Source organism: Dromiciops gliroides, chromosome 4 (assembly GCF_019393635.1).
Source record: "Dromiciops gliroides isolate mDroGli1 chromosome 4, mDroGli1.pri, whole genome shotgun sequence".
Lineage (NCBI taxonomy): Eukaryota > Metazoa > Chordata > Mammalia > Microbiotheria > Microbiotheriidae > Dromiciops > Dromiciops gliroides.
In genome coordinates this window covers 275,088,531-275,114,049 of record NC_057864.1, presented here as the reverse complement: position 1 = coordinate 275,114,049, position 25,519 = coordinate 275,088,531, and the positions used below count along the sequence as shown (strand labels likewise).

The following is a 25,519-nucleotide window of genomic DNA, read 5'->3' as shown; positions in this document are numbered from 1 at the left end:
TCATGGCATTCCCCAGTCAATAATTCTAATATCATTAGTAAAGGAAATAAGAATCCAGCATGTTCTGCTATTGAAGAACTGATGTTGGCTTTCATTTATCATCACTTTCCTTTCTAAATGCTTACCAACCATTCCTATAACTAAGATATAAGGATTCCTTCCCCACTGCACAAAGTGGTTTGGCTTCAGCTTTGGGGGTGTCGATGCTCTAGAGATATCTCCCCTTCTGTTTAATGTCCCTTATTTCACCTTTCTGTGGATATCTTAATAGCTGGACTCTCACTTCCAGAAACTTCCATTGCCCATCAACCTCTGAAATTGGTGCCTTCTGTCCTTGACATTAGAGATAGAACAGTCAGATGCACCTGAATGAGACCCCACCCTTTCCTATAAAACATCTGGATTTTGCCTTATTATAGGATCCTATACTGAAGAAGTAGACAAGTGGCTGAGAGTATGGAATAACCCAGGTGCCAAGGGGGGAAGGGGATCTCTGACTGGGATCTGAGATTCTTTTACTGTTGGACCTAGGGATCAATGGACTTGAGCCCAGGTGCCTACCAAGGTTTGTGTATCCTGTCAGAAATATGGTTTATAATTATTTTTGAAGTAACCTGTGTGTAATTTAAGATTCTAAATGTGGATTCTAATCTGTTCCCCCAGTTTGGGGGGAAACTGACTAAAAATCACTGATAAAACGAGTTTAGGTTTTTAAGGGTTTATTGGAAAATAGAAAGAAAAAGATTGAGAACAGAATTCTAACAGCCTGGCATTCCTATCTTTCCTCAAATTTCCTGTGAAGTCCTCTGCCACCACCACCATTAAGTCAGGAAGCCAAAAAGCCCCCACACTCTCTGCGCAGGCTCCCTTTCCTCCTTCCTGTCTCCTCCCAGACCATAGGAGGCTCCTCAAGTTGATTGGCTGGTAGCCTTGATAGACAGCACCCATGAGCAAATGTCATTTCCTGACGCCAAGGAAAAGCCACAATGCCTCTGAGGCATTTTCCTCATGGTGGAGCTTTCCCACAGCAAGTCTCCAGTAGGTGGCGTCATTCCAATCATTACACCTGATATGTATCCTTTAGTCTTTAATCATTTCACTGTCCTCCTCATCCTCCATTCTGAGGTGTTAATTTGCCTTCCATTTTTGTTTTCCATTGTGTGAAGTAAGATGCACCCATATTCAAAGGCTTAATACTTTTGGATTGGTGGCTACTAAACTTTTGATGTGTAGACCTCCAAATCTCTCAAAGCAGCTATAGGGGACTAGGATCCTCATTTTTCTTTTCTTTTCCCCCACAGCTACTAACACAAAGCATTACAAATAGCAGGCATTCAGATACTTGTTGGTTGATTTCCAAGGTAGGAAATAAAGAACAGAATCCATGTCCTTAAACACATTACAGTCTGGTTTCATGTTTAATATTTAAGGGAAGTATGATTAAGAAAATATTACATATAGAAATGTTCTCACATTTTCAAAACCATAATGTATCCTGTAGCACAGTGGATAATCCTGAGGGATTCCACATTCACACAGACCCAGGTTCATTTAGAGAGAGGGTTGACCCTCAAAGAGGTCAGCTTCTCTCCTTGCCCTTACTTCTACCCTAGAGTAAGGTTCTGGCAAAATCTCTAACACAAAGCTTAGATGTGATCTGTAGATAGTATTTTCCTCAAAGTGGTTGATGGACTATCCTCTTGCGAAAGCACTCAGTGTTAAATATGGGCATATCATATAGAATGACTTTTTTTTTCTTCATCACAGAAAATATAGAAAGGGATCAAAAATGCACATGAATGATTATAGGAAATATAAAAAATCACTACTCTGCTATTCTGCTCCAGAAGGTCAACACCCTTTGTCAAACTACTGAATGGATATTTCTCACTTACTTCAGACCTGTATTGTTTGAGCAATTCACAGCTAAATTATCATGGAGGGCTGAAACTTCCAAATTTCCTGACCCTTTCGTAAAATGGATTTGGTTACCTTACTGCCACATCTTTCCTTTGGCGTTGCTTTTTTTTCCTCTAAAGTTGTATTATTAAGGAAATTTTCTCTTTCTGAGTAGCTAGTGCCTAATTCATAAGCTGTCAAAATGAAGATTACTTATGAAGTAACTCCTTAGGCTGAGACCTGTTTAATTTGGGGTCCCATACATTTCTTGGGATCATTAGTTAGTGATGTATGCTCAGAAAATGAGATAAAGAACCAGAAGAAGGAATCTGAGGAACTGGAAGCCTGTAGACTCACCTGGACAGGAATAGACCATGTTGGACTTGTGCTTCTGCTGTAATTCCTCATTTCAGCTGGTGGTGTGGTCAGAAGCAAATCCCCACTCCCACTTGCTTTACTTCCATTTAAAAGTTCAAAGAAGCGACCTTCCAAAGGGATCAAAAAAAAAATTAAATGATTTCACCAAGTATGCTTATTGGTGGAAAGTAGGGTTTATTTCTTAAATGATTGATCCCATTCCATCTTCTCAGACACTATCATTAAATAGCAACATCAGTCACTGGGTTTTGATCATGGGAGTTTACTGCATTCCCCCAAGAAAGGGCTAGGACACATGTCCCTCAGGAATGGGCCAGGATACTTATCCAAATCCAGGGTATATACTTTTTTTCTAAAAATGAGAGAGATAGTGTCTTTCTACATTGGTATTAAAATGTTCAGAAACTAATAGCTATTTCACAAACTCTACATTGGGCAGCTATCTGGCACAGTGGATAGAACAAAAGGCCTGGTCTTAAGAAGACTCATCTTTGTGAGTTCAAATTTGACCTCAGATACTTTCTAGCTGTGTGACCATGGGCAAGGCACTTAGGCCTATTTGTTTCAGTTTCCTCATCTGTAAAACGAGCTGGAGAAAGAAATGACAAACCACTTCAGTATTGTTACCAAGGAAACCCCAAATGGTGTCACAAAGAGTCAGACACAACTAAACAACAAAAATCTCTGCATTTGGGTCTCTGGCAGCTGTGTAATCTTTCTTCTAGGATGGTATATATTCCTTTCTCACTGTTTCCTCTCAGAAATCTTACCTTCTTCTAAGTCACCAACATATATTAAGTGCCTGCTTTATACCAGACACTGTGTTAAGCAGTAGGTTCAGTTCTTTCTCTTCTATGAATATTTTCCTGATGCCCTCAAGAAGTTATTTCTCCCTTATTCCTCAAATTACCTTTTATTTATATATGTATGCATATGTTTTATCTTCCCACTATGATGTAAACTCCTTGAAGGCAGGGATTGTTTTGTGTATGTCCTTGGATCCTGGCATCTTGAATAATGCGAGGCAAAAAAAAAAAAAGACTCAATAAATATTTATTAAAGCAAACACAAGAAACTACTTGTTACATCTTCTATAAAGAAAATTCTTGTTCAGTTGTAGTTAGACTACATTTTGTCTTCAACTTTTGAAATTATAATGATACTTCAATTTTAATCAAGTAATTATGATAATTTATAATTTATCTTTTTTCTCATGCATTTTTTCCCTAGGTAACACAAGTATCAGGATTTCCTGAGTATGTTAAAATAGTAGAAGTTGGACCCAGGGATGGCTTACAAAATGAAAAGGTAAATGGATATATTCACAAGATTAATGTTAAATATTAATTGAAAATGTTCACATTTTTAAAATTATGCAGAGTAGTATTTTATGAATCACATCACTTATCAATCGATAAATACTTCATAATTGCCTACTACATGCCAGACACAATGTTAAGTCCTGGTGATAACAAAGACAAAAATGAAACGATCCTTGTCCTCAAGGAGGTTACATTACATTGGAGGAAGAATACAGATATAAGTATACACAAATATGTATCCTTAGTAAGTATTTATGAAATTCCTTTAATAATATTAAGCACTAGAATTTGTTATGCTTTATTATTTATTATTACTATGGTTGAAGATTGACAAAGTGCTTTACATCTCTTACATAATTTTCTAAATCTGTTGCCTTCAGATGAAATGTTTTTCTTCTTACAAACCATAAGTCAAAAGACTTATATTAGTATATTAATATGGAAATTCTTTTTTTCCCTTTTTTAGGTCATTGTACCTACAGATATCAAAATTGAGTTTATCAACCAACTTTCCAAAACAGGCTTATCAGTAATAGAAGTAACCAGCTTTGTATCTTCCAAATGGGTACCTCAGGTGGGTAAAATACAGAATTCAGTCATTAGGTCTCTGATGAAAATTTGTAAGATAATTATTGAGAAATCAGAAAAGACAAATACTGGCCAGAATGGGAAAGTAATATAATGTTTATTTTCTTTCCAAGTCATTACAATTGTCAGTCATAGAAGTGCTTTAGGGTTTTCAAAACAACTTACAGATGTTATCCAGTAACTCTGTGTTAGAGGGACTATTGCTCTTCCAACTTTACTGATAAGGCAAAATCTGAATGAGAAAGGTTCAGTGACATGCCTGTAGTTGTTCAACTAGTAAGTGACTGAGGTAGATTTTTAACTGAGTTCTTTTTGACCACAAATCTATTTCTCCAACCATTGTGATAGACTGCTTCTCATTTCAGCTGCTGTACTGAAAAACAATTAAAATAACATTCTTTAGCCACTGCTTCCTATCCTTTTCTTTTCCTATAGTTTAATTTTTGAATCTAGCTTATTTTATAGATGAGGAAACTGAGGCAAATAGTGTTAAGTGACTTATCCAGGTTCACAGAGCTAGTAAGTATCTGAGAACAGATTTAAACTCACAAAGATGAATCTTCCTGATTTGAACCCTGGCACTCTATACACCTAACCGCCCAAGTTCCCCATGACTTGATGGACATGATGCCAGATCACTGTGGGAAATGTTCAGGAAAGGAAGGCCACTTTTCTCTTTCCTTTCATCCCTAAAGAATATCCCAGGTATAGGTTACTCCACAGAAATCCAGACAAATAAATGATTGCCCTCTGGTGGGGAGGGGGTAGTCTGGTTTTACCCTTTGAGGCCAAATTTGCTTAGCCCTTAGTTAAGCTTTAGAACATTATGACATTTAGAAGGATAGAGTCAAAAACCATTTTAAGGGCAGAACAGATAGACTTCTCAACTATTCCTAGTTAACAGAAATATCTGTATAAATGGAAAGGGGAAGTAGTGCCTCTTTGAGAAAAAATGGGGAAATATTTCTGATGTGCTCTAAGCTGAGTGGAGAAATGAGATATAAATGTCAGAAGATATAAACGAAGTCAGGCTAAATCTTATGATTATGGTAAGCTGTTTACTCTTACAAGATTAATGAACTCTTTCAAGGCATCAGGCTAACATCAAATAAATGACCTGTTTGCCCTTATAGCTACTGATATACTTCTGCCCTCCAAAAGGTAATTATATGTCTTCTGTGAGCAGTCTTCCTGCCCCTCATCCCTTGGTTGGGGGAGGGAAAGAATTTTACATCAGGCCCCATCTGATTTATTTAAATTATTCCATTTGTAAAAATGAAAAAAAAATGCTAAATACAAGAGACTTTGTATTACCATATTTCATCTTCAGTACTAAGCTGAGTTTAGGTATTGCAAGCTGTTTGTGGCTTAAAAAAATAATTGAAAGGTGAATGGTGTTCCAGGGTCAAAGATGGCATATAATTAATTTTTGAAGCATAGTTGATTTTATAATTATATATATTATCAGAGTTCATTTAGACTGCCTGGTTTCAGCAAAATACTTTGCTGCTTATATCACCACATAGCTTTACTGATTTCATTTGTTATGGTAAGCTGCAAAACCTGCAGAAAGGAAAGATGGTTCATAACATGGCTTTCTTTGCTGAAACCACTTTGTATCATTCTCCTTACTTCATAAACCCTCTTGAGGAAGAAATTTTAATCAGATTTGTCTGATTTTGAGCAATCTTATCTCAGACTAAGGTTAGAATATTTTGTTTTAGCATAACTTCTTACATGCTATTTAGACTGAATGAATGCTGCTCCATTTAAGGATTAAGGTCTATAGTTCTGAAATTAAATCCATTCTTGATCATGTGCATTTTCTTCCCCCCGCCCTTGTTGGTCATAGGTCATGGGAATGGTACTCCCAGTTATGTTTAGATCACTGCTTGTTCACTTATTTCTTTTTTTAGTATTTTCAAGTTCTTTTATAGTTTCCCTCCTACTGTTTTGCTTGGCAGAGAATTTCTTACTGAAAACAGCCAAAAGAAAAAAAGTTCCACAGTAGCAAGGTGCCATATAACACAGGATCCTGCACCTATAATCAAAATAGCCAACAATGATAAAATGCCTGCCACTAAAGCGTACATCCATTTTACAAAAAACCTGGAAAAAAGGGTTTTTTAAAGTACAATGTGAAGTAATAGAATGGGTTAAAATTGATGTTAATTTAGCTGGAAAGAACAATAATCATTACAATTACAGTAATAATAAACCATAGGTATAGGAGGCAGCTAGGTGGTGTAGTGGAAAGATCACCAGGCATGGAGTCAGGAAAACCTGAGTTCAAATCTGGACTAAGATATTGTTAGTTCTATGAACCTAGACAAGTCACTTAACCCTGTTTACCTCAGTTTCCTTGTCTGTGTTAGAAACACGGCTATCCACTCTTCGTGTTGCACAGCTCTAGTGTTGGCAGCTTGAGTGTCAGCAGCTCGTGTTGGCAGCCCTAGTGTTGCTAGCAAGTTGCTGTTCAAAAAATCCCAAGCAGGCAGCAGTTGGTGAGAGAAGGCTTTATTCATCTTCACGAAGATGAGCACTCTTCTAAATGTGCCAGAGAGTGCACTGAAGTGAGGTCCCTCACCTCTATTTTTAACCCTCAAGGGGTCCCCTCTGACCAATCACATTAAGGCCTTTTGATACCCCTCATTTACATTTCAGTTATTACAGTTGCTATTTATACAGAATAACAGTAACAGCTTAAGAACCTATCAGGTGGTGCCAGTTAACCAATCAGATTTTACAAACTACAATACCAGGCCTTAACCTATTCTGGGCAAGAGTGTCTGCCCCCCCTCATAACAATACTGTGTTAACATACATACCTCTTCAAGAAAGAAAACTGTCTTGGGGTTTGACTAATCAGATTGTTCTGTTTATCAACCAATCAGATTGCAGCCTTAGGCCCCAACCCTATGCTGGAGTAAGAATGGCCCCATTCCCCACTAAACAGTGCTTGTGTAAACATAACTTTTCAAAACAAAACTCAAGTCAGGGCTTGAGCTCCGAGTCATGTGGGAAACACCTCAGGAACCTCAAGGTGAACTCCTAGCCCAGCATGACTCCCACAAAACCCAGGCCCTTCTTCAGGCCCTTATTGGGCCTAAGGCCCAGGAGCCTCAGCTAGAAACCTCATGTGCTGAGCGGCTCTCTGCTGGGAGGTTTGGGGCCATAAAGCTGTTGGCCTGAAACCAGACTCTCTGCCTTTAGGGCTCTGAGAAGAGCCCAAATATAGTCTTTTCTCTCATCTTTAAAATGACTTGGAGAAGGAAATGGCAAACTACTTCAGTATCATTTTCAATAAAACCCCAAATGCAGTCACACAGAATCCCACATGACTGAAACCACTGAACAACAACAACAACAACAACGTTAGAGGGATAAAAGAATCATTTTAGTTGTATAATATCATTTACTATTACTCAAATTAGTTTAAAATTGAGTTGCTGATTTAAATTTTTCCATATTTCTTGGTATATTATTATTCATAGAACTTTACCTTGGGTCAAAGAAGAAATTAAATAAAACTGATTAACACAGTTGAACACACCTGCCACCATGTCTAACATTCTTTGTGTGTGTGTGTGTGTGTCTGTGTCTGTGTGTTTTTCAGGGCAGAGAGGGTTAAGTGACTTGCCCAGGGTCATACAGCTAGTAAGTGTCAAGTGTCTGAGCCCAGATTTGAACTGAGGTCCACCTGAATCCAGGGCCAGTGCTTTATTCACTGCACCACCTAGCTGTGCCCCCTCCCGCGCCTAACATCCTTTTTTTTTTTTTTTTTTTTTTGGTGAGTCAATGAGGGTTAAGTGACTTGCCCAGGGTTACATAGCTAGTGTCATGTGTCTGAGGCCAGATTTGAACTCAGGTTCTTCTGAATCCAGGGCTGGTGCTTGGTGCTTTATCCACTGTGCCACCTAGCTGCCCCTAACATTCTTAATCTAAAGATTTCTACCTCTTTACTTGGAGGAGGGAAATGTTTCATCATCTGTCCTCCAACATCCAGAAAGATAATTTCATTTAATCTGAGTTAGGTTGCTTTATTATTATATGAGTATTATTATACTCATGCTGTGTATTATGGTTCTGCTTTCTCTGTTCTCTATCACATTGTACAAATCTTACTCTATTTCTTTGAATTTTTCAAAGAGTATTTGTTGTTTCTTATAGTGCCAATAGTATTTTATTAAATTAATTTACCATACTATGCAAATGCTTTAAAGACATAATTAAATGTTTTAAAAATTGTAGTAAAGTTGAGCTAATTTTTCAATTAGTTAGCCAGTTTAAAATAGTATAATAGTTGGAGGAAAAAATGCATGTAAACTTTTAAAATACTTAGACCTTGTACTATTTTCATGTATAATTATTCCAGTCTTTCAACACTCCTCTGAGTTAGGTGGTGGTGGTGTTGCTGTTGAGTCATTTCAGTCATACCTGACTATTCGTGACCCTATTTGGGGTTTTCTTGGCAGAAATGCTGGAGAAATTTGCCATTTCTTTCTCCAGCTCATTTTACAGATGAGGAACTGAGGCAAACAGTTATGTGACTTACCCACAGTCACACGGCATCTGAGGCCTGATTTGAACTCACAGAGATGAATCTTCCTGACTTCAGGCCCAGCACTTTATACACTGTGCCACCTAGCTACCCATGATTTGAGTATAATAAATTATTCTTCTCATTTAACAGGTGAAAAATTAGAGCAAAAATAGTTAACTGATTTACCAAGGTCAGACACAATACAAATCTATTTAGTGGCTGAGACAAAAAGAGATCCCAGGTGTCTCTTAATACTCTTAATTGAGTATTCTATTGCATCTTTTTTATAGTTTCTTCTTAAAGCATCATTGTATATGACTTCAAATTTTAAATTACTTAGTAATTACTTAACCATTGGAGAAAATGAACATCTAAATTTGGTTCTACTATATGGTTCCCTTTCTCTTTCTATAAAACCTCACTTAAAATTAGTCTGACCTAAAATGTTCAGTTCCCAACAATTGGAACAGATCAGTGGCTACACTTTGCTCAGTAATTGTATAAATTCTGTGGAAGGAAAGGAACCTAAGGTAAAGTGCCAAAAACTACTAAGAAATAAATTAAATACCCTTCCAATGTGGTCCAAGTACAATAGTTACAGGAAGAAATTCTCTCTTCTTTGACTGCCCTCAATCTTAGGAATTTATCCATTTTATTAGGGGAGATTGTGAGGATGAATTAACTTATCCTTGATAATGGAAAAGTGGTAGTGAGACAGTAGGACATTTTGGACAGAAGCTTCAGATTTGGATTTTCTCTACTAATAGTTACAATTTAGAAATATTGCTAATAAAAAATTATTTTTCCATCAGTGATACAATTTAAATTCTGGGCTCTAGAGCAAACATTTTGGAAAAGGTCTCCTTGCTATTTGTTAACTACAAAATAAACTTTGCCTTCCCTATTTCTGTCAGCGACTACACAAACATGGAGAAGTGTGGTAGAAAGCAATCATTTCAAACTCAGTTAGAAAGGGGGCCTCTAATCCATGGATAAGAATCCCTGTGGGCAGGATATTGACTTAGTTTTAAAATGTAATGTTATCTCTGTTTTACTGTATTTTTATTTATTTTGTTCAGTATTTCCCACTTACATTTTAATCTGACTCCTGATGCTTGTGGGAGTATTGCAGACCATATGTTTGAACCTCTGGTGTAGAGGACAAGGCACTGAACTGAATCTTTCAGACACTTAGCTGTGTGAACACTAGACAAAGCATTTAATCTCTCAGGATCTTGGTTTCCTCTTTTGTAAAATAAGTGTGTTGTATTCATTGTTCTCTTAGGTCCTTTTTAGTTCAAATTCTGTGATTCTATAATCTTCTCAGTCATTCAGCCTTACAAATCTTTGCCTTTTCCCTCTTGAAACCCCACACACCAATACACAAATCCGCACTCAATCAGTAGCTAACTCTTTTTTTGGTATATATTTTCTTTCTTTATTTAGTATTTTATTATCCCCTAATTACATGTGAAACAATTTTAACATCCACTTTTAAAACTTTGTGTTCCATTTTATCTCCCTTCCTTCCTCCCCTTCCCCAGCCTTTGAGAAGGCAAGCAATTCATAGGTTATACATGTGTAATCATGCAAAACATTTCCATTTTTCTCAGGTTGTAAAAGAAAACAGGCAAAAAAACCCTCAAGAAAAAGGTATGCTTCAATCTGTATTCAGACACCATCAGTTCTTTCTTTGGGGATGGATAGCATTTTTCATCATAAGTCCTTCAGAGATGTCTTGAATCATTGTATTGCTGAGAATAGTTAAGTCATTTACAGCTGATCATCTGACAATATTGCTGTTACTTGGTATAGAGTACATTTCACTTTACATCAGCTCTTGTAAGTCTTCCCAGGGTTTTTCTGAGACCATGCTACTCATCATTTCTTATAGCACAATAGTATCCCCTCAAAATCCCCTGCCAAAATTTGTTCAACCATTCCCTAATTGGAGCATCCCTTCAATTTCCTATTTTTTGCCACTAGAAAAAAAGTTGCTATAAATAGTTTTTGTACATATAGGTCCTTTACCTTTTTGTTTTTTTAAATCTCCTTTTGGATACAAACCTAGTAGTGTTATTGCTAGGTCAAAGAGTATACATAGTTTTATAGCCCTTTGGGCATAGTTCCACATTGCTCTACAGAATGGTTGAATAAGCTCACAATTCCACTAACAGTGAATTAATGTCTCATTTTTCCCACATTCTATCCAATATTTGTAATTTTCCTCTTCTGTCCTATTAGGCAATGTCATAGGTATGAGGTAGTATCCCAGAATTGTTTTGATTTGTATCTCTCCAATTAAGAGTGAGTTAAAGGAGAACATTGTACACAGTATCAACAACATTATGTGTTGATCAACTGTGATAGAATTTATTCTTCTCAGCAATACAGTGATCCAAGATAGTTCCAAAGGACTCACGATGGAAAATGTTCTACAAATCCAGAAAAAAAAGAACTGTGGAATCTAGATACAGATTGAACCATACTATTTCTATTGTTTTGTTGTTTTTCTTTTTTGAGGTTTTTTTCTTTTTGTTCTGATTCTTATTTCACAGCATGACTATTGAAGAAATATGTTTTATGTGATTGTACATATATAACCTATATCAGATAACTTGCTGTCTTGAGAGGGGGACGGAGGGGAGGGAGAAATATTTGAAACTAGAAATCTTATAAAAACAAATGTTGAAAACAGTCTCTACATGTAACTGAAAAATAATAAAATGCTTTTATGGAAAAAAGAGTGAGTTAGAGCATTTTTAAATACGGCCATAGATGGCTTTGATTAATTCATCTAAAATATGTTCATATTTCTTTTTATCATTTTTCAGTTGAGGAAAGACTCTTATTTTTATAAATTTGACTCAGTTCTCCATATGTTTGAAAATTAGGCCTTTATCAGAGAAATTTGTTTCACTTTTTTTTTCCACAGTTAAGTTAGTTAAGGCCTCTTTTTCATTAAATGACAATTTTCTCCTGAAGGATTATACTCAGTTTTCTGTATTGGCAATTCTAGGTTGTAGTCCAAGTTCCTTTGCCCTCTGGAATTTTATATTCCTAGCTCTCTGATACTTTAATGTAGAAGCTTCTGAATCTAGTGTGATTTTGATTTGACTCTGTGGTACCTGAATTGTTTCTTTCTGGATGCTTGCAATATTTTCTCTTTGAACTGGGAGCTCTGGAATTTGGCTATAATATTCCTAGGAGTTTTCATTTGGGGAGCTCTTTCAGAAAGTGATTGATGGAGTCTTTCAATTTCTATTTTACTCTCTGGTTCTAAAATATCAGAGAAGTTTTCTTGATAATTTTTTGAAAGATGTTATCTAGGCTCTTTTTTATCATGGCTTTCAGGTAGTCTAATCATTTTATCAGTTCTTTTTCTGGAGGTGGATAGTATGCTTTATCATTAGTCCTTTGGGATTGTCTTGGATCATAGTATTTCTGACAGTATTTAAGTCATTCACAATTGCTCAAAGAATAATAATGCTGTCACTATGTACAATGTTTTCCTGGTTAAGCTCACTTCACTATACACCAGATCATATAAGTCTTGACAGTTTTTTTTAATCATCCTGCTTGTCATTTCTTATAGGACATTAATATTCCATTACAATCATATGCCACAGCTTGTTTGGTTATTTCCCATGTGTGATGGACATTCCCCTTGGTTGGGTTTAGAATCAGACAACATGGGTTGAAATTCTTGCTCTGCCATTTATTGATTGATTCATGTTGCATTACATTCCATTTGAGTTCACAGATTTATTGTTTGACATTGGACAAGTGCCTTCACTTCTCAATGCTTCATTTTCCTAAAATGAGAGGTTAGACTTTACCTCAAATATCCCCTCCATCTATATACTGATCCTATGAGTCTGGTATTTCCAAAATCAGTCAAATGGAATGACTTTTCTTAGCTATATCTTTCATGAAGGGTGGGGCACTTTACCTCTGTACCATATACCAGAAGTTCTTAAGCTTTTTCAACTCTCGAACCCTTTTCCCCCAAGAAATTTTTACATGACCATGGGTATATAGGGACATAAAATAAATATACCTTCAACATAAGGACCTATAAAAACTACAGCTCCACCTAATGGTTGGACATGGTGTAAATTAGCCAGGTCTATTTATAGTAAAGTAGTTTAACCAAGAGAAACATTTGTAATACCTAAGTAATTTAAACAGTATGTTTTACTTTATTAAGTAATACTCATTTGTATTTAAAAAGGGAAGAAGTACCATAATGCATATTTTTAAATGAAAAAGGACAAAACACACTCCTGGTCATCATGATTGGATTTTCTACCAAGGAAAACAATTATTTCTCTCCAAGTAAAATGACCTTTGGCATAGGAAGAAAAAAATAGCAATGGCCATGAGGGAAATAAAAGCTAAGATAAAAAAAAAAACATGGTAGGAGAGCATTAATATATCTCTCATGATTTCATGTCATTAGACCTAAATAGTAATAATGATAAAGCTAGAATTTATGTACTACTTTAAGTATTTTCAAGGCATTTTATAAATATTATCTCATTTTTATCCTCATAACAATCCTGAGAGGTAGATTCAATTATTACCCTAATTTTACAGATAAGGAAACTGAAACAATCAGAAGCCAAGTGACTTCCCCAGGGTCACAAGCAATAAATATCTGAAGCCAAATTTGAACTCAGGTCTTTCTGACTACAATTCCAGCACTTATACACTGGGTCCCCAGCTGTGTTATCCAGTTATTCCTTTCACATTCATGACTTTCTCCATCATAGTTTCAATATATTGTAGGTTGGCATAAGAAATTAAATGTGAATTTGGGGTGAGTTTTGAAGAAGCATCAGACACATGAAGGCCAGCAGACAACACAGAGCCTATGGCAAAATTTTAATCCAAATTTTAAAATAAAATACTGTAACTACCCCATAAAAGAAAAAAAAAAGAAAATCAGATATCTTCTCTGGTACAAAGAGAGGGTCAAAAATTTTTTCATGGATTTTCTAGATCATGGTGGGTGTGCTATGCCCCTAACTTCCATGATATAGAAAGGACAATGTAAATCCTAAGTTTCAGAATGAGTATATTGATCTGATTACCAAACTACTGTTAATAGTCTGAGAAATCATGGAGAATGCAAGAAGATATTATAGGATTGAGTAAATGTTGTGTTGATCTTCGAAAGGGGGAGAAGGTGAAATCTTTAAACCATATGACAATGAGTTTGACTTCTATTCCTAGAAAAAAAATCTCTAATATTTTGACTTACAGTAAAGAACTTTACATTCTGGCATGATATCCTTTTGGAAAATAAAAAGGGTTTTGGTTTATACAGTAGTACAGACACTGAACTTAGCACAGTGCCTGTCACAGAGTAGGTGTTTAATAAATGCCAGTTGACTGAGTGTGTTAGGAAGATTCAGTATTGATTGGAGAAATGGATCCAAAGAGTAATTATTAACATACCTAAGGATCTTGGGGGAAGGTCTCTCATGGAACCGTTCAGTGATCTCTACTCGGACTTGTTACATTCATCATGTCAGTCGGTCAATAAAGTTATTTAGCACATAATCAATAACTTGCATGAATACATTTATGGCTTGCTTATTCAATTTGCAGATTCCATAAAATCTGTGAGTTATACCAGTGTTTTGACTGAGAAAACATCATCCAAAAAGATCTTGGCAGTGAAATAACAAACTGAATCTAATAAGATGACATTTAATAGAGATAAGTGTAAAGTCTTATGTTTGGGTCCAAAAAGTCTTCTGTATAAGTACAGAAGTAGGGAGCTATGTGGTTGGACCTAGGATCAGGAAGACCTGAGATTAAATCCTGCTGTAGATACTTATTAGATGAGTGACCCTGGACAATTCACTTAGCCTCTTTTGGCCTCAGTTCCTCATCTGTAAACTGATAAGTTTAAACTTTCTCTTCACTTATTAAAAATCTGTGTGAAAAAGACCTGATAATTTTAATGGATTCTATCTGAATCAGCAGTGTCACATGGCAGCCAAAAAGAAGGAAAAATAAAAGATGATGCACTGTTAGCTTGCAGTTAAAAGAAACATAGTACTTAGAGTATGGATTCCCAGCCTTTTTCCTTCCCTATATCCCTTGTCTTTCAGTAAACCTTCCCATGGTCCCCATTCAATGTGAAGGGAAATAAATTCTAAAGCTTAGCACACATACACATAAGAAAACCTTCCTATATCTCCCATTCAATATGAAATTAAAATTCTATAGTTTGCCACATGCATGTGGTCATAAGAAATAAAAGAAATAAAATAAAGAGATTAATTTCAACAGTATAATATAGCCAATTATCAAATTTCCCTGTATCCTCTTTGTGAAGCTTCTAATCCTCCCTTGAGTATATGCATATCCCAATCTAGAAACCCCTGGTATGTGGTGGGGAGAACTGTCCAAAAAGGGAAGTGATAGCTTCACTGTAATTAATCCTGGCCATACCATACCTGAAGTGTTATGTTCTATTGACATTGATGAACTAGAATGTATTAGAGGAGGTTATTTAGCCAGGATGTTTAGAGAACTTAGAACTATGCCATATAAAAATCATTTGAAGGAACTGGAGATTTTTATTGTGGAATAGCTGAGGCAGGTGTGTGTATGGGAGTGAGGGTGGTGGTGAAGGGTTGGGATGCAAGATGACTTGATAGTTACTTTCAAGTCTTTGCAGGATTGTCATATAGAACGGGAAAAGGGTGTTTACCATGTGCCAGGCACTCAGCTAAATGATGGAGATACATATATAAAAGTAAACAGTATAGTCGCTGTCATCGAAGAGCTTACTGTTTGATATGGAAGGACAAAGACAATACATGAAAGGGAGCTGGAAAGAGGATGGAGAGTTGATATAGGACATGATCTAAGTGGAGATGGAATGGTACATAGATGGCAGGGAAGAGCTTGATTACTTGACTAGTGATGTTGTCTATGGGATTACTGTTCTGGCTTGGATTGGACCTTTATTTTCCCTTCCAACTTTGAGATGCTGAGATGCTATCTTCATTTTTTTCTACAAGTAATCCTTAGTAATTTCCCATTATTTGTAACTGCCATACAGCTTTACAAATTGATGTATAGTGTCAGCCAGTTTTCTTTTGTAAAAATAAAATGATAATCTATGCTTACTAATTTGTATTACTTGTCATCTCTTTTTATCTGGAGAACTTAGATCAGTGCTTTGTGCATAGTAAGGCCCTTAAGTGCTTCTTCATTCATTCATTCATTCATTCATTTGTTTCATCAGTCATTCAGACTTGAAGACAGTGCTCAACTAGGTACTGTCTAGAACATAGCAGTGCAATTGATTTGTTCCCTGTAGGTGTGCACTCTAATACTAATGGGCATTACTGACTCTTTTTACAAATCATGTGAGGATTTAAACTTTTGAACTTTTCTTTTTCAGCTGGATTAGATCACCTCTTCCATGAGTTTCTTTAAAGCAGTGAACCAAAAGTAGATCCAGACATTAATATTTTGCCATTTTACATGTGGTTTACTGTTGTTGCTATCATGCAGGACAGGGAACTGGCTTAAACCTCGTTCATGGATTTCAGTTTGTTAGTTGCGGATATTATCATTATTATTGTCTACTTATTAGCAGGCTATGCTGCAGCCAAAATTCAGTTTCATCAACTGTGTCCTCTGAAAATTCAAAGCTTTTCATTAAGAGTTGAAATATGAGGAACTAAATGGATTATTATCATTATTATTATTTCAAGACTGGTGCATTATTCAAAGGGGTTAGTAATTTTTGTGCACATCATACAGAAAAAAGGATACTGGAATTCCTACTTTTGTCATGCTTAGAAGAAACTGTTGCTGAGTAGTATGATGATTATTTAATTAATAAATTATCCTTTTGATTAGTACGGTGCCTTTTAACTTGCATTAAGAAATAAAACCTACATACCTGTGCCAGAAAATGCAAAAGCGCCAGGATCTTCAGAAAGTAAGCCAGTGTCTCTCAAATAATGTGGTTAATGAAAACAGAATGCTGGAATGGAGTTCTAGCCTGAGATATTTTTTCTATTCTACCATATTTTTTTCCTGATTGGACAGTCATCAATAATGTGTTTCCATCAAGTAAATTGAAGGTCCCTTCTCAAAGTTGTTTTTGTCGTTAGGTTATATTTTTTTAAAATGGCCAAAATTGGGGCGGCTAGGTGACGCAGTGGATAAAGCACCGGCCCTGGATTCAGGAGTACCTGAGTTCAAATCCGGCTTCAGACACTTGACACTTACTAGCTGTGTGACCCTGGGCAAGTCACTTAACCCCCATTGCCCTGCAAAAAAAAAAAATGGCCAAAATTATTTTCACTTGTAGTTAATCTATGTTAGTATTATATGTTTTGTTCTCTATGCGAAAACAAGAGTTAGAATTAATTTACATTTATATAAGATTCATAGTTGTTATTAATACTTCATAGTTACTTATAGTTACATATCATTACATAAATTAATCTCATTTGATCTTATCACCATTCTCTTTGTTAAAATAATGTACAATATTATCTATTGATAGCTTTGAGAGTTGTGCTTTGTAGTCAAAGAACTAGCAGAATAAGCTAGTTCATTCTGCTTCAGCAATGAAATATTTTTATATTTTGGAGTTGCCAATGTCCAAATGACACCTATATGGTCAAAAGATATGGAGCACAATAGTGTTCAATTATTTGAAAATTATTACCATGCAAAGGGTAGCAGAGAGGTGCATGGTGAGTGTGAGTAGTGTGTGACATATAACCAATAAGGAATTAACAAAGAAGAAATAGGGGAAAGGATGTCATCAGGGAAATGTATGATATCAAAAAAAGAAGAAGGGTCACGTAGTGATGGTGAGGTGTGATGGATAGATGAATAGCAAAAATACAAACTTGCATCCTTGAAAGATCAGGAAATGAAAAAGAAGCACTCCAGCTGATTGGTGGAGAACATGAGCAAGAGTTGCATAGTTTAGGTTGTCTTGGGTGGGATATATTATGTATCATAGTAGGGAATGTCAAGATCATTACAATTATATACCCATTTGAGTAGTAGTAGAAGTAGCAGCAGCAGCAGCAGCAGCAACTGATACATAGCCAATAAGGTTTACAAAACACTACTGATACTAATTCATTTGACCTAATATTTATATGTTCCTGTGATAAACTATGTCAAAAATCACAAAACTAGCCCAGCTAAGTGTGCAAAGACCTATGACTAGAAGTTTGGCTGCTGAATGATGAGAGTTTTTGGCCTCAACTCACAAAAACTAGCTATGAAGGCATACAAAGGTGATGATCTATATTGGTAGAGGGATTGCTTATACTGATGAACTCATGGGCCATTTGAAGTTTTGAAGAAGTTGCTTAAAATGAGATATTTCATGAAACTGTTGATTTCACTTTGATTTGTCAACTTTACACAGATTTACTCAAATTCTTTGTAGAATTGAAACCTAGTTGGTAATACTAGATTTTAAAAGTTGTTTTGTTGTTGTTTACAGCTGTGCGTTGTGACCGTATTTGGAGTTTTCTTGGCAAAGATACTTGAGTTGTTTTCTATTTTCTGCTTCAACTCATTTTATAGGTGGTGAACTGAGGCAAACAGGGTTAAGTGATTTCCACAGCACCATTGGCTGAGGCCAGATTTGAACTTAAATGGTCAAGTCTTCTTGTCTCCAGGCCTGGAACATTATTCACTATGCTAAGTCGCTGCCCTCAATTTATAATGTACATATTGTCTTTAAAAATGTTTTAATTTATAAGCATTTAAGAAATCTTTTCAAATAAACCTAACCCTCTTAAAAGATACTTTGATATATTTGTAATAGTGCTAATATAAAATATTATACATTGTGGAAACTTATTGTGATTTTGGGGACCCTGCTGAGGCTGATATTAAAAAGCCTTAGGCCCTCAAGGGTTTTTTCTGTGTAAGAGGGGCTAGGGCCACTCCCCCTCCATTTCAACTGCAGGGAGGCCTCTGAGCCAGGCTAAACTGCACAGACAAAAACTCAGAGCCACAGGTGTGGCATGGCACGGCCCCATTCCCACAGTGGAAAGGCCCACGAAAACCCTCAGGGATGCTGGGGTTTGCTTCACCTGGCCCCAGCTGCGGGCTCATGAAGCATGGGGCTCAGCCGGCCCTGGGGGCAGTGAGCCCGTGTTTCACCTGGGAGAGCAGCTTAATAAAAAGGGGGCTGACTAGAGACAAGGAGGGAAGGTATAGGTGGTTGAAGAAAGCGAAGTTGGAGAGAGGGGGGAGAAAGCGAGAAAGGGCTACGATACAGAGATACTATAGATGCTGAGGGGAGAGGACTGATGGAGCAGACAAACAGAGAAAGAACAGTATGGAGAAAAGATTTTTTTAGTGAGTTAGACTGAGGCTCTGTAAGAAGGGGGGAGACGGAGGAAAAAGCTGAGAGCAAGGAGGCTGGAGTTTGCCAGAGGACTAGGAGAATGCAAGGAGGTCTCTGAGAGAGAGACACAGGGGTTCAGTGTGGCAGTACAGAGAGGAAAGTTAGATGGTAAGGGGGGTTGACAAAGTGAAAGGGGCTTGGAGTTAGAAGAAAGGACCTGAGAAGTCAAAGCGAAGCAGAGGAGCTGGAGTGAAGGAGAAAAAGAGTGAAAGTTGGAGAAAGCTAGAACATACCCTAAGGCAAGAGGTGGCAACAGCCCTTATTATATTAAAAGTAGACAGGTTGTATAGTTTGCATTTCTTAACCTTTATCTTTTACATTGATTTTTATAAATAAATTCTGTTTTGATTATTTAATTAAGATGCTTCTTAATCTTTTGCTTATCAATTTGGGAGTGGAGGAGTGTGGAGAAATTTTATAAATGGTCCATATTAAATTAATAGCAGTCAGATAGCCAGTCAAAAGTCCCCAGATAAGTCCTCCAGTTAGTTTAGGCCTCACAGTCAGTTTAGTCCTCCCAAATTAGCCCCAAGTCAGTTAAACTATTTCCACATTTGAATGGTGACTGCAGCAGGACTTATGGCCCAATTATAATTTTTTCTATAGATATAATTTTTCATATAATTATAATTTTTATATAAGTCCAATTATAAAATATTTTTAGATTAGATTAAGTTATTAATTTTTTACAACATATATATCATTGAACTATTTGGGAGATACAGGTCTTTGAATACTTTTTAATTAATTCTTATCAATATGAAAATATACTTCAAAATATCAAGATGTTCAACTAGAACATTGGTTTTAACCGTAAAATATTAGTAGCACACTTAATCTAAAAAACTACTTAAATTCTAACAAATCATATAATATGTCACACTTCAAATCATAGCAAATCACATCACATCATGCAAAGTCACATTATATCATATAGCATGATATTCTATTATATTCTATCACACTGAATCACATCACATTCAGGGGTGTTTTGGATACAGGTTGAACTGGCTTATGAGAGACATTTAAAAATTTTACATTTTGAGCATTTATACCTCTGAAATCAGCAAATATTATCTGGGCTTAATTCATTATTTTTGTTGATTGCCAAGCTGGAAGGTGATGGAAAATGTTAATAATGAAGATTAAACTTTAAAATGTGGTATATACATTTTTCAAGGAGCCAGTTTTTAAATATTTACCAGTAGACAACAGATAATACCATATAAAATTTCATGTAATAACAATTTTAATAATAACAGGCTCTGCCATTAACTTACTACATGGACTTATTAATAGCATCTCATCTTTGTCTTTTCATTCAAGAATATAGTTGTTGAACACTCATCATGTTGGAGGCAGCATCGCGGCATAGCAGATGGTGGATGGCTGTGGAGTCAGGGAAAACTTGTGTTTAAATCCTGCTTTTTTCACATATTAACCTTAACTTAAGTAAGTTATTTTATCCCTCTCGGTGCCCCAAGCAATACCCTAGAAGTAGAAGTTGCTGAGTAGTTGTTGATCTGGGCTTCCAAACTCCAGGGAAATGAAATACAGACCATAGGTAAGGCACTGTCCTAGATATATGAATTGGAAAATTGTATATCGCATAGTCCTCAAATACTACTCTCTCATCCTTAGTAGATTTTTGTGAGGATATATTGGATGTAGAACCAGTTAGAAAGAAATCAAAGAAAATATTAATACCATTACAATCAATTTAATTTTTTTGGCATTAACTCCTTAGCATAGGATGGACACTATAATTTATATTTGAGAGTCTTGGAATCTTGCCTTTACTGGTATCAAAACAAAGATCTACAGTTTCATGTGATGTGCCAATGTTGTTCAGATAATTGGGAGGATGGCTGTTGTCTTAGTTGTTATATTACCCTCTTCTGTCCCTTCCTTGGTTTAGTAACAGGACTCAATGGCAATTAGACTCCCTCAGACAGTTTAGCCTTATTATGGACACTCCAGGTTTATAAGTGGAGATATAAGTAATAGAATCATATCTTATGCATGGAAATAAGAACATCAACAGTTGTGAAGCAGGAAAGACATGCATAAATGGGAAGGAGAATTGCCTGGTAAAAAGAAAATAGTGCTAGGCACTATGAATGTCTTGCCCTAACTTCAGACTGATGATGAGAACAGAATCATTTTTTTGGTCCCTGGCTTAAATGAAGACTAATTAATATTTGTTTGTTAGGTGTGCTTAGGAAACCAGTGAATACTATTTAATGAAATAACCTCAGTTTCTATGCCTGGATCATTGGTTCCCTGTTGCTATAACTTGGATTTATGAGTAGCTGAAGGTGCTTATCTTCTAATAGTCAGTGTTGCTACCCTAAATAACTTGTTTAAAATACTAATGTGCCTTGAAAGGAATTTGATCTCATTTCACATTAGAACATTTTGGTCTCTATACAATGTCTACTGTAGAATATATACTCCTAAGGAGCTCAGAAATTCCAGCCAATAGAGGGCATCAGAAAAGCAGTCAGTGCACAAAGGTAACAGTATAGGAAAGGTACAGGAAATTGTACACCAGGCCCAATGAGTTTTAAGGCTTCTGGACTTCAGAAGCTTTGTGTATTTGGTGTCAGATCATTTCAGGAGTGGCAGCCAAGACAGGGTATTGGGGTAGGGGGAAACTGGATGTTCAATTTTCCAGAGATTTCCTGTGTTTATTATTATAAGATGGTGATTTATTAAAACTGTCTTGCTTCTTCAAGCAGACCAAGGTTTCCTCTGAGCTACTGAGGGTAAGATGTATAGATTTTATAGCAAGAGACTGTGAGAGAGACAAGGCAAGAGAGTGCCCCAGTTTAGGTACTTTTCTTTGTTGTTTGGAGTGTTTTTCAACTAGAACTATCGGTAAAAGATAACAGCTTTATTACTGATTGTTAAAACCCATAACTAATGAGGGAAATTACCACTTAAACTGACTTTTGAGTTATAGGGCCTGTAACTATATTGTTTATGCTTGCATAGTGCTTGACATCATCAGTGGGAAAAGAATTATATGCTTTCCCCCCACCAGTTGTACTCCCACGCATAACACAAAACATAGCATCTATCTCTGATTTGAAAATATAGAAACAGTAGACAAATTATTCCTTTTGAAGAAATCTTGAAGTTCTAAAAGAAATAATAATAATAATAATAATAATAACAACAACAACAAAAAAAAACAAATTTATTTGCTCAAAATGTTCTTATTTGGAAAAATAAATTCCACAAACTAATTACAAACTAAACTGGTGAACATAATTTTTAGCCCCAAATTATTAAACACATGATATGTAAGCTCTGAGAAGAGGAAGACAAAATGGCATAGTTTAAAAACAATGCTGGATTTGGAGTCATGTGACCTGGGTTTGAATCTTGGCCACAGCATTTTTACCCCATGTGACCTTTGGCAAAACACTTAACCACTTTTTTTAGTTTCAGTTTTGTTTTCTCTAAAATGAAGAATTTTGGCTAGATGATATTCAAGGATTGATATGAGCTCTACATTTGTGATTCAGTGAAAGACCACTAAGGGCCATTAGGATTTGCTTAGAGCAATTCATGATACACTAATTTCTTTTTCTGATATGATTGTTAAAATAATTATAGTTTTTTAATAGGCAGACTTTACTGTTAAATCAAGGAAATTTTGATGACCTAATATTTTCTGGATTTAGCAGCCAGTGACATGGATTCTGATAAGTTTCTGGTAGAGGAAGGAGAACTGGGTTAAGAGTCAGAAGTTGTAACTTCAATCCAGGCTCTGCCATTTAATATTTGTGGCTTTGGCAAATAACCCCTCAGGGCTTCAATTTCTTCATCTGCAAAATAAAACAGTTGAATTAGATGACTACTTTTGTCCTTTCTAGCTATAAATTTATGATTCTATGCATGTGAATTGGAAAATATTCAGTCAGATGAAGTCGAAGTTAATAGCAGGACTGTGTACCAAGAGTGTGTTTCTTGGGTTTCTCTCCATCTACATAGGTGACTCCCATGACTTATTTACCGGCGCGGGGGTTGCACTTTTTCCTGTTATTTTCAAACTTGTCATAATGAATATGTAGAAAATCCACCTTTGCATTTTTATGTTTGACAAAAAGCTGGAAGGAATAGGTTATTTGTTAATTGACAGTCTAAAAGTACTTCATTAATGCTTACATACCTCAAACTATATTTTAAAGCAGCAATCATCAAAACATTTGGTATTGGTTAAGATATAGAAAAGTCAATCAGTTGAATATATAGACAAAGGAGAATCAAAAATGATCAAAATCAATAACCCAATGTTTAATACCCCCAGAAATGTAGGAGATTCTTATTTGAAATGAATTATTAGAAAACCAGAAAAGTAGTCTGAATTAAATTAAACCAACATCTTACATGAAATACCACAATAAATTCAAAATGGATAAAGAAAATAAAATGGATATAGAAAGTGAATATTGATTATCATACCATAAAAATTAGAAGATATGTATATCATATGCTTTTCATACTTTATTGATAGGTAATTAATTCTTAACCAAACAAGAGACAGAAACAACCATACAAGATAAAAAGTACATAATTTTGATTATAAGAAATCGAAAAAGCTTTTACAGAAACAAAATTCATCTGGAATAAGAAGGGAAGTTAGTGAATCGGAAAAATATTCATATTGGATATCTTGGTTAGTATGAGATATATAGAAAACTAAAAGAAATATCTAAGTTCCAAAGCAATCCTCAATAGATGGTTAAAGGATATAAAAGAAAACAAAAAAACAATTCTCAAAAAAAGAATTGCAACCCATTAATATCCATATGAAAGAATGCTTCAAATAATTAATAATAAGAGAAATAGAAATCAAAACAACCTGGCATCTTACCTTGCACTTAAGAAATTGGCAAAGAAAAACAAAAGAAGAAAATAGGAAATGTTATAGGGGTTGTGGAAAGATAGGTGCACAAACAACTTGATGGTGAATTTGTATATTAGTATAAGCATTCTCTGAAGTAATTTGGAATTATTCAAATAAAGCAGCTTACATGTCCAAACGTAGAGATTCTATTGCTCTTTTTGAGGGTAAAGGACTGGAAAGTACATTCCTGTCAACTGAGTGATGGCCAAACAACTTTTAGTGCATCAATATAATAGGATTTTACTGTGTTATAAGAAACTATAAATATAGAGATATAAGGAAACATGAAAATATGCGTAGTAAAATAAGCAGAGGTAAGAAAATGTGTATGACTACTACATTGTAAATAGAAAGAACAACTAAAAATAATAAAAAAGAATGTTGCAGAATTACAAAGAACAAGTATGACCCCATGGACGAGATATAAGAAGACACTTCCACTCCTTTTTACTGAATTTATTTTTATCATTTTTTTAATACTTGCTCTAAGCCATGGTTCTCTGAAATATATAAGGGGAAGGATATTAGGAAAAATTTAGGCTATCTAGAAAGAAGCTGAATTAATGAACATTTATTTTAAAATAAAGACATAGGAAGGTCTCCAGAATGGATCCTGTGTAGGATCCATGGAAGAATGTGTTCAAATATCACGCAAGATGAGAAGTTTGGATTGGTTGCAGTTTGTACTGATGTTTGAAGTATCCATATCAGTAAGACTGCAGGTTCATTGAAGAAGAGTTTCAAGTTCTATCATTTAAAAATAATGATTTGATGTATTTAAATAATTATTGCTCACCACTAAAATTAAAATAAATAATAAAAATAAATGTATCATGAAAAGCTATTACTCTATACCCTATCTTTCAAATTTTATAGTATATATGAAAAGTTCTGCAGATAATAAAGTGCTATATAAATGTCAGTTATTGCTATTGTTCTTAGTATAAGATGACATAACAGTGATACATTTAGGTTCTGATTTATTTCAAGAAATTAACTGTATAAGTCCAGTGCACAAGAAGCTTAGACTGATATTAATTCATATGAAAAAAGAAATAAGCGTTTTTAGTGGATGTCAACAACAATATGTGTAAAGTTACTACTAATGCATAATGATAATGTCTACTAGGTCTGTATTTAGAGATGTATAGTGTCCAGAATAAGGGAGATGACAGTCTCACTTTGTTCTCTAATGCTCTATTGAGTCTTCAATTTTCTAAGCTAAGCATGCTTGGTTTCTTCAGTGTATCCCGATGTGACATAGACTCAAGACCTTCTTCCATCCTGGTTATCATCTTCAAGATTTTCTTCATCTTATCAATATAATTAATCTGTGGCACTCATAACTGAACACAGTACTATAAATGAAGGCCTGGAAAATATACCTCTAGATGCAGCCTAAGATCACGTTAAGCTTTTGTGTTTGTTTCATTTTTTTTTGTTTC

At 35.4% G+C, this 25,519-nt stretch overlaps 1 protein-coding gene across 2 annotated transcripts in view; it reads left to right on the top strand.

Moving 5' to 3' along the window:
• HMGCLL1 (3-hydroxymethyl-3-methylglutaryl-CoA lyase like 1) overlaps positions 1-25,519 on the top strand; it is a 258,337-nt gene that overhangs the window by 68,232 nt on the left and 164,586 nt on the right. For both annotated transcript variants that reach the window (XM_043964527.1, XM_043964526.1), the window contains exons 2-3: positions 3,508-3,585; positions 4,066-4,173. In XM_043964527.1, coding sequence (XP_043820462.1) covers positions 3,508-3,585; positions 4,066-4,173 — 186 coding nt within the window. The remainder of the gene's footprint in view (positions 1-3,507; positions 3,586-4,065; positions 4,174-25,519) is intronic.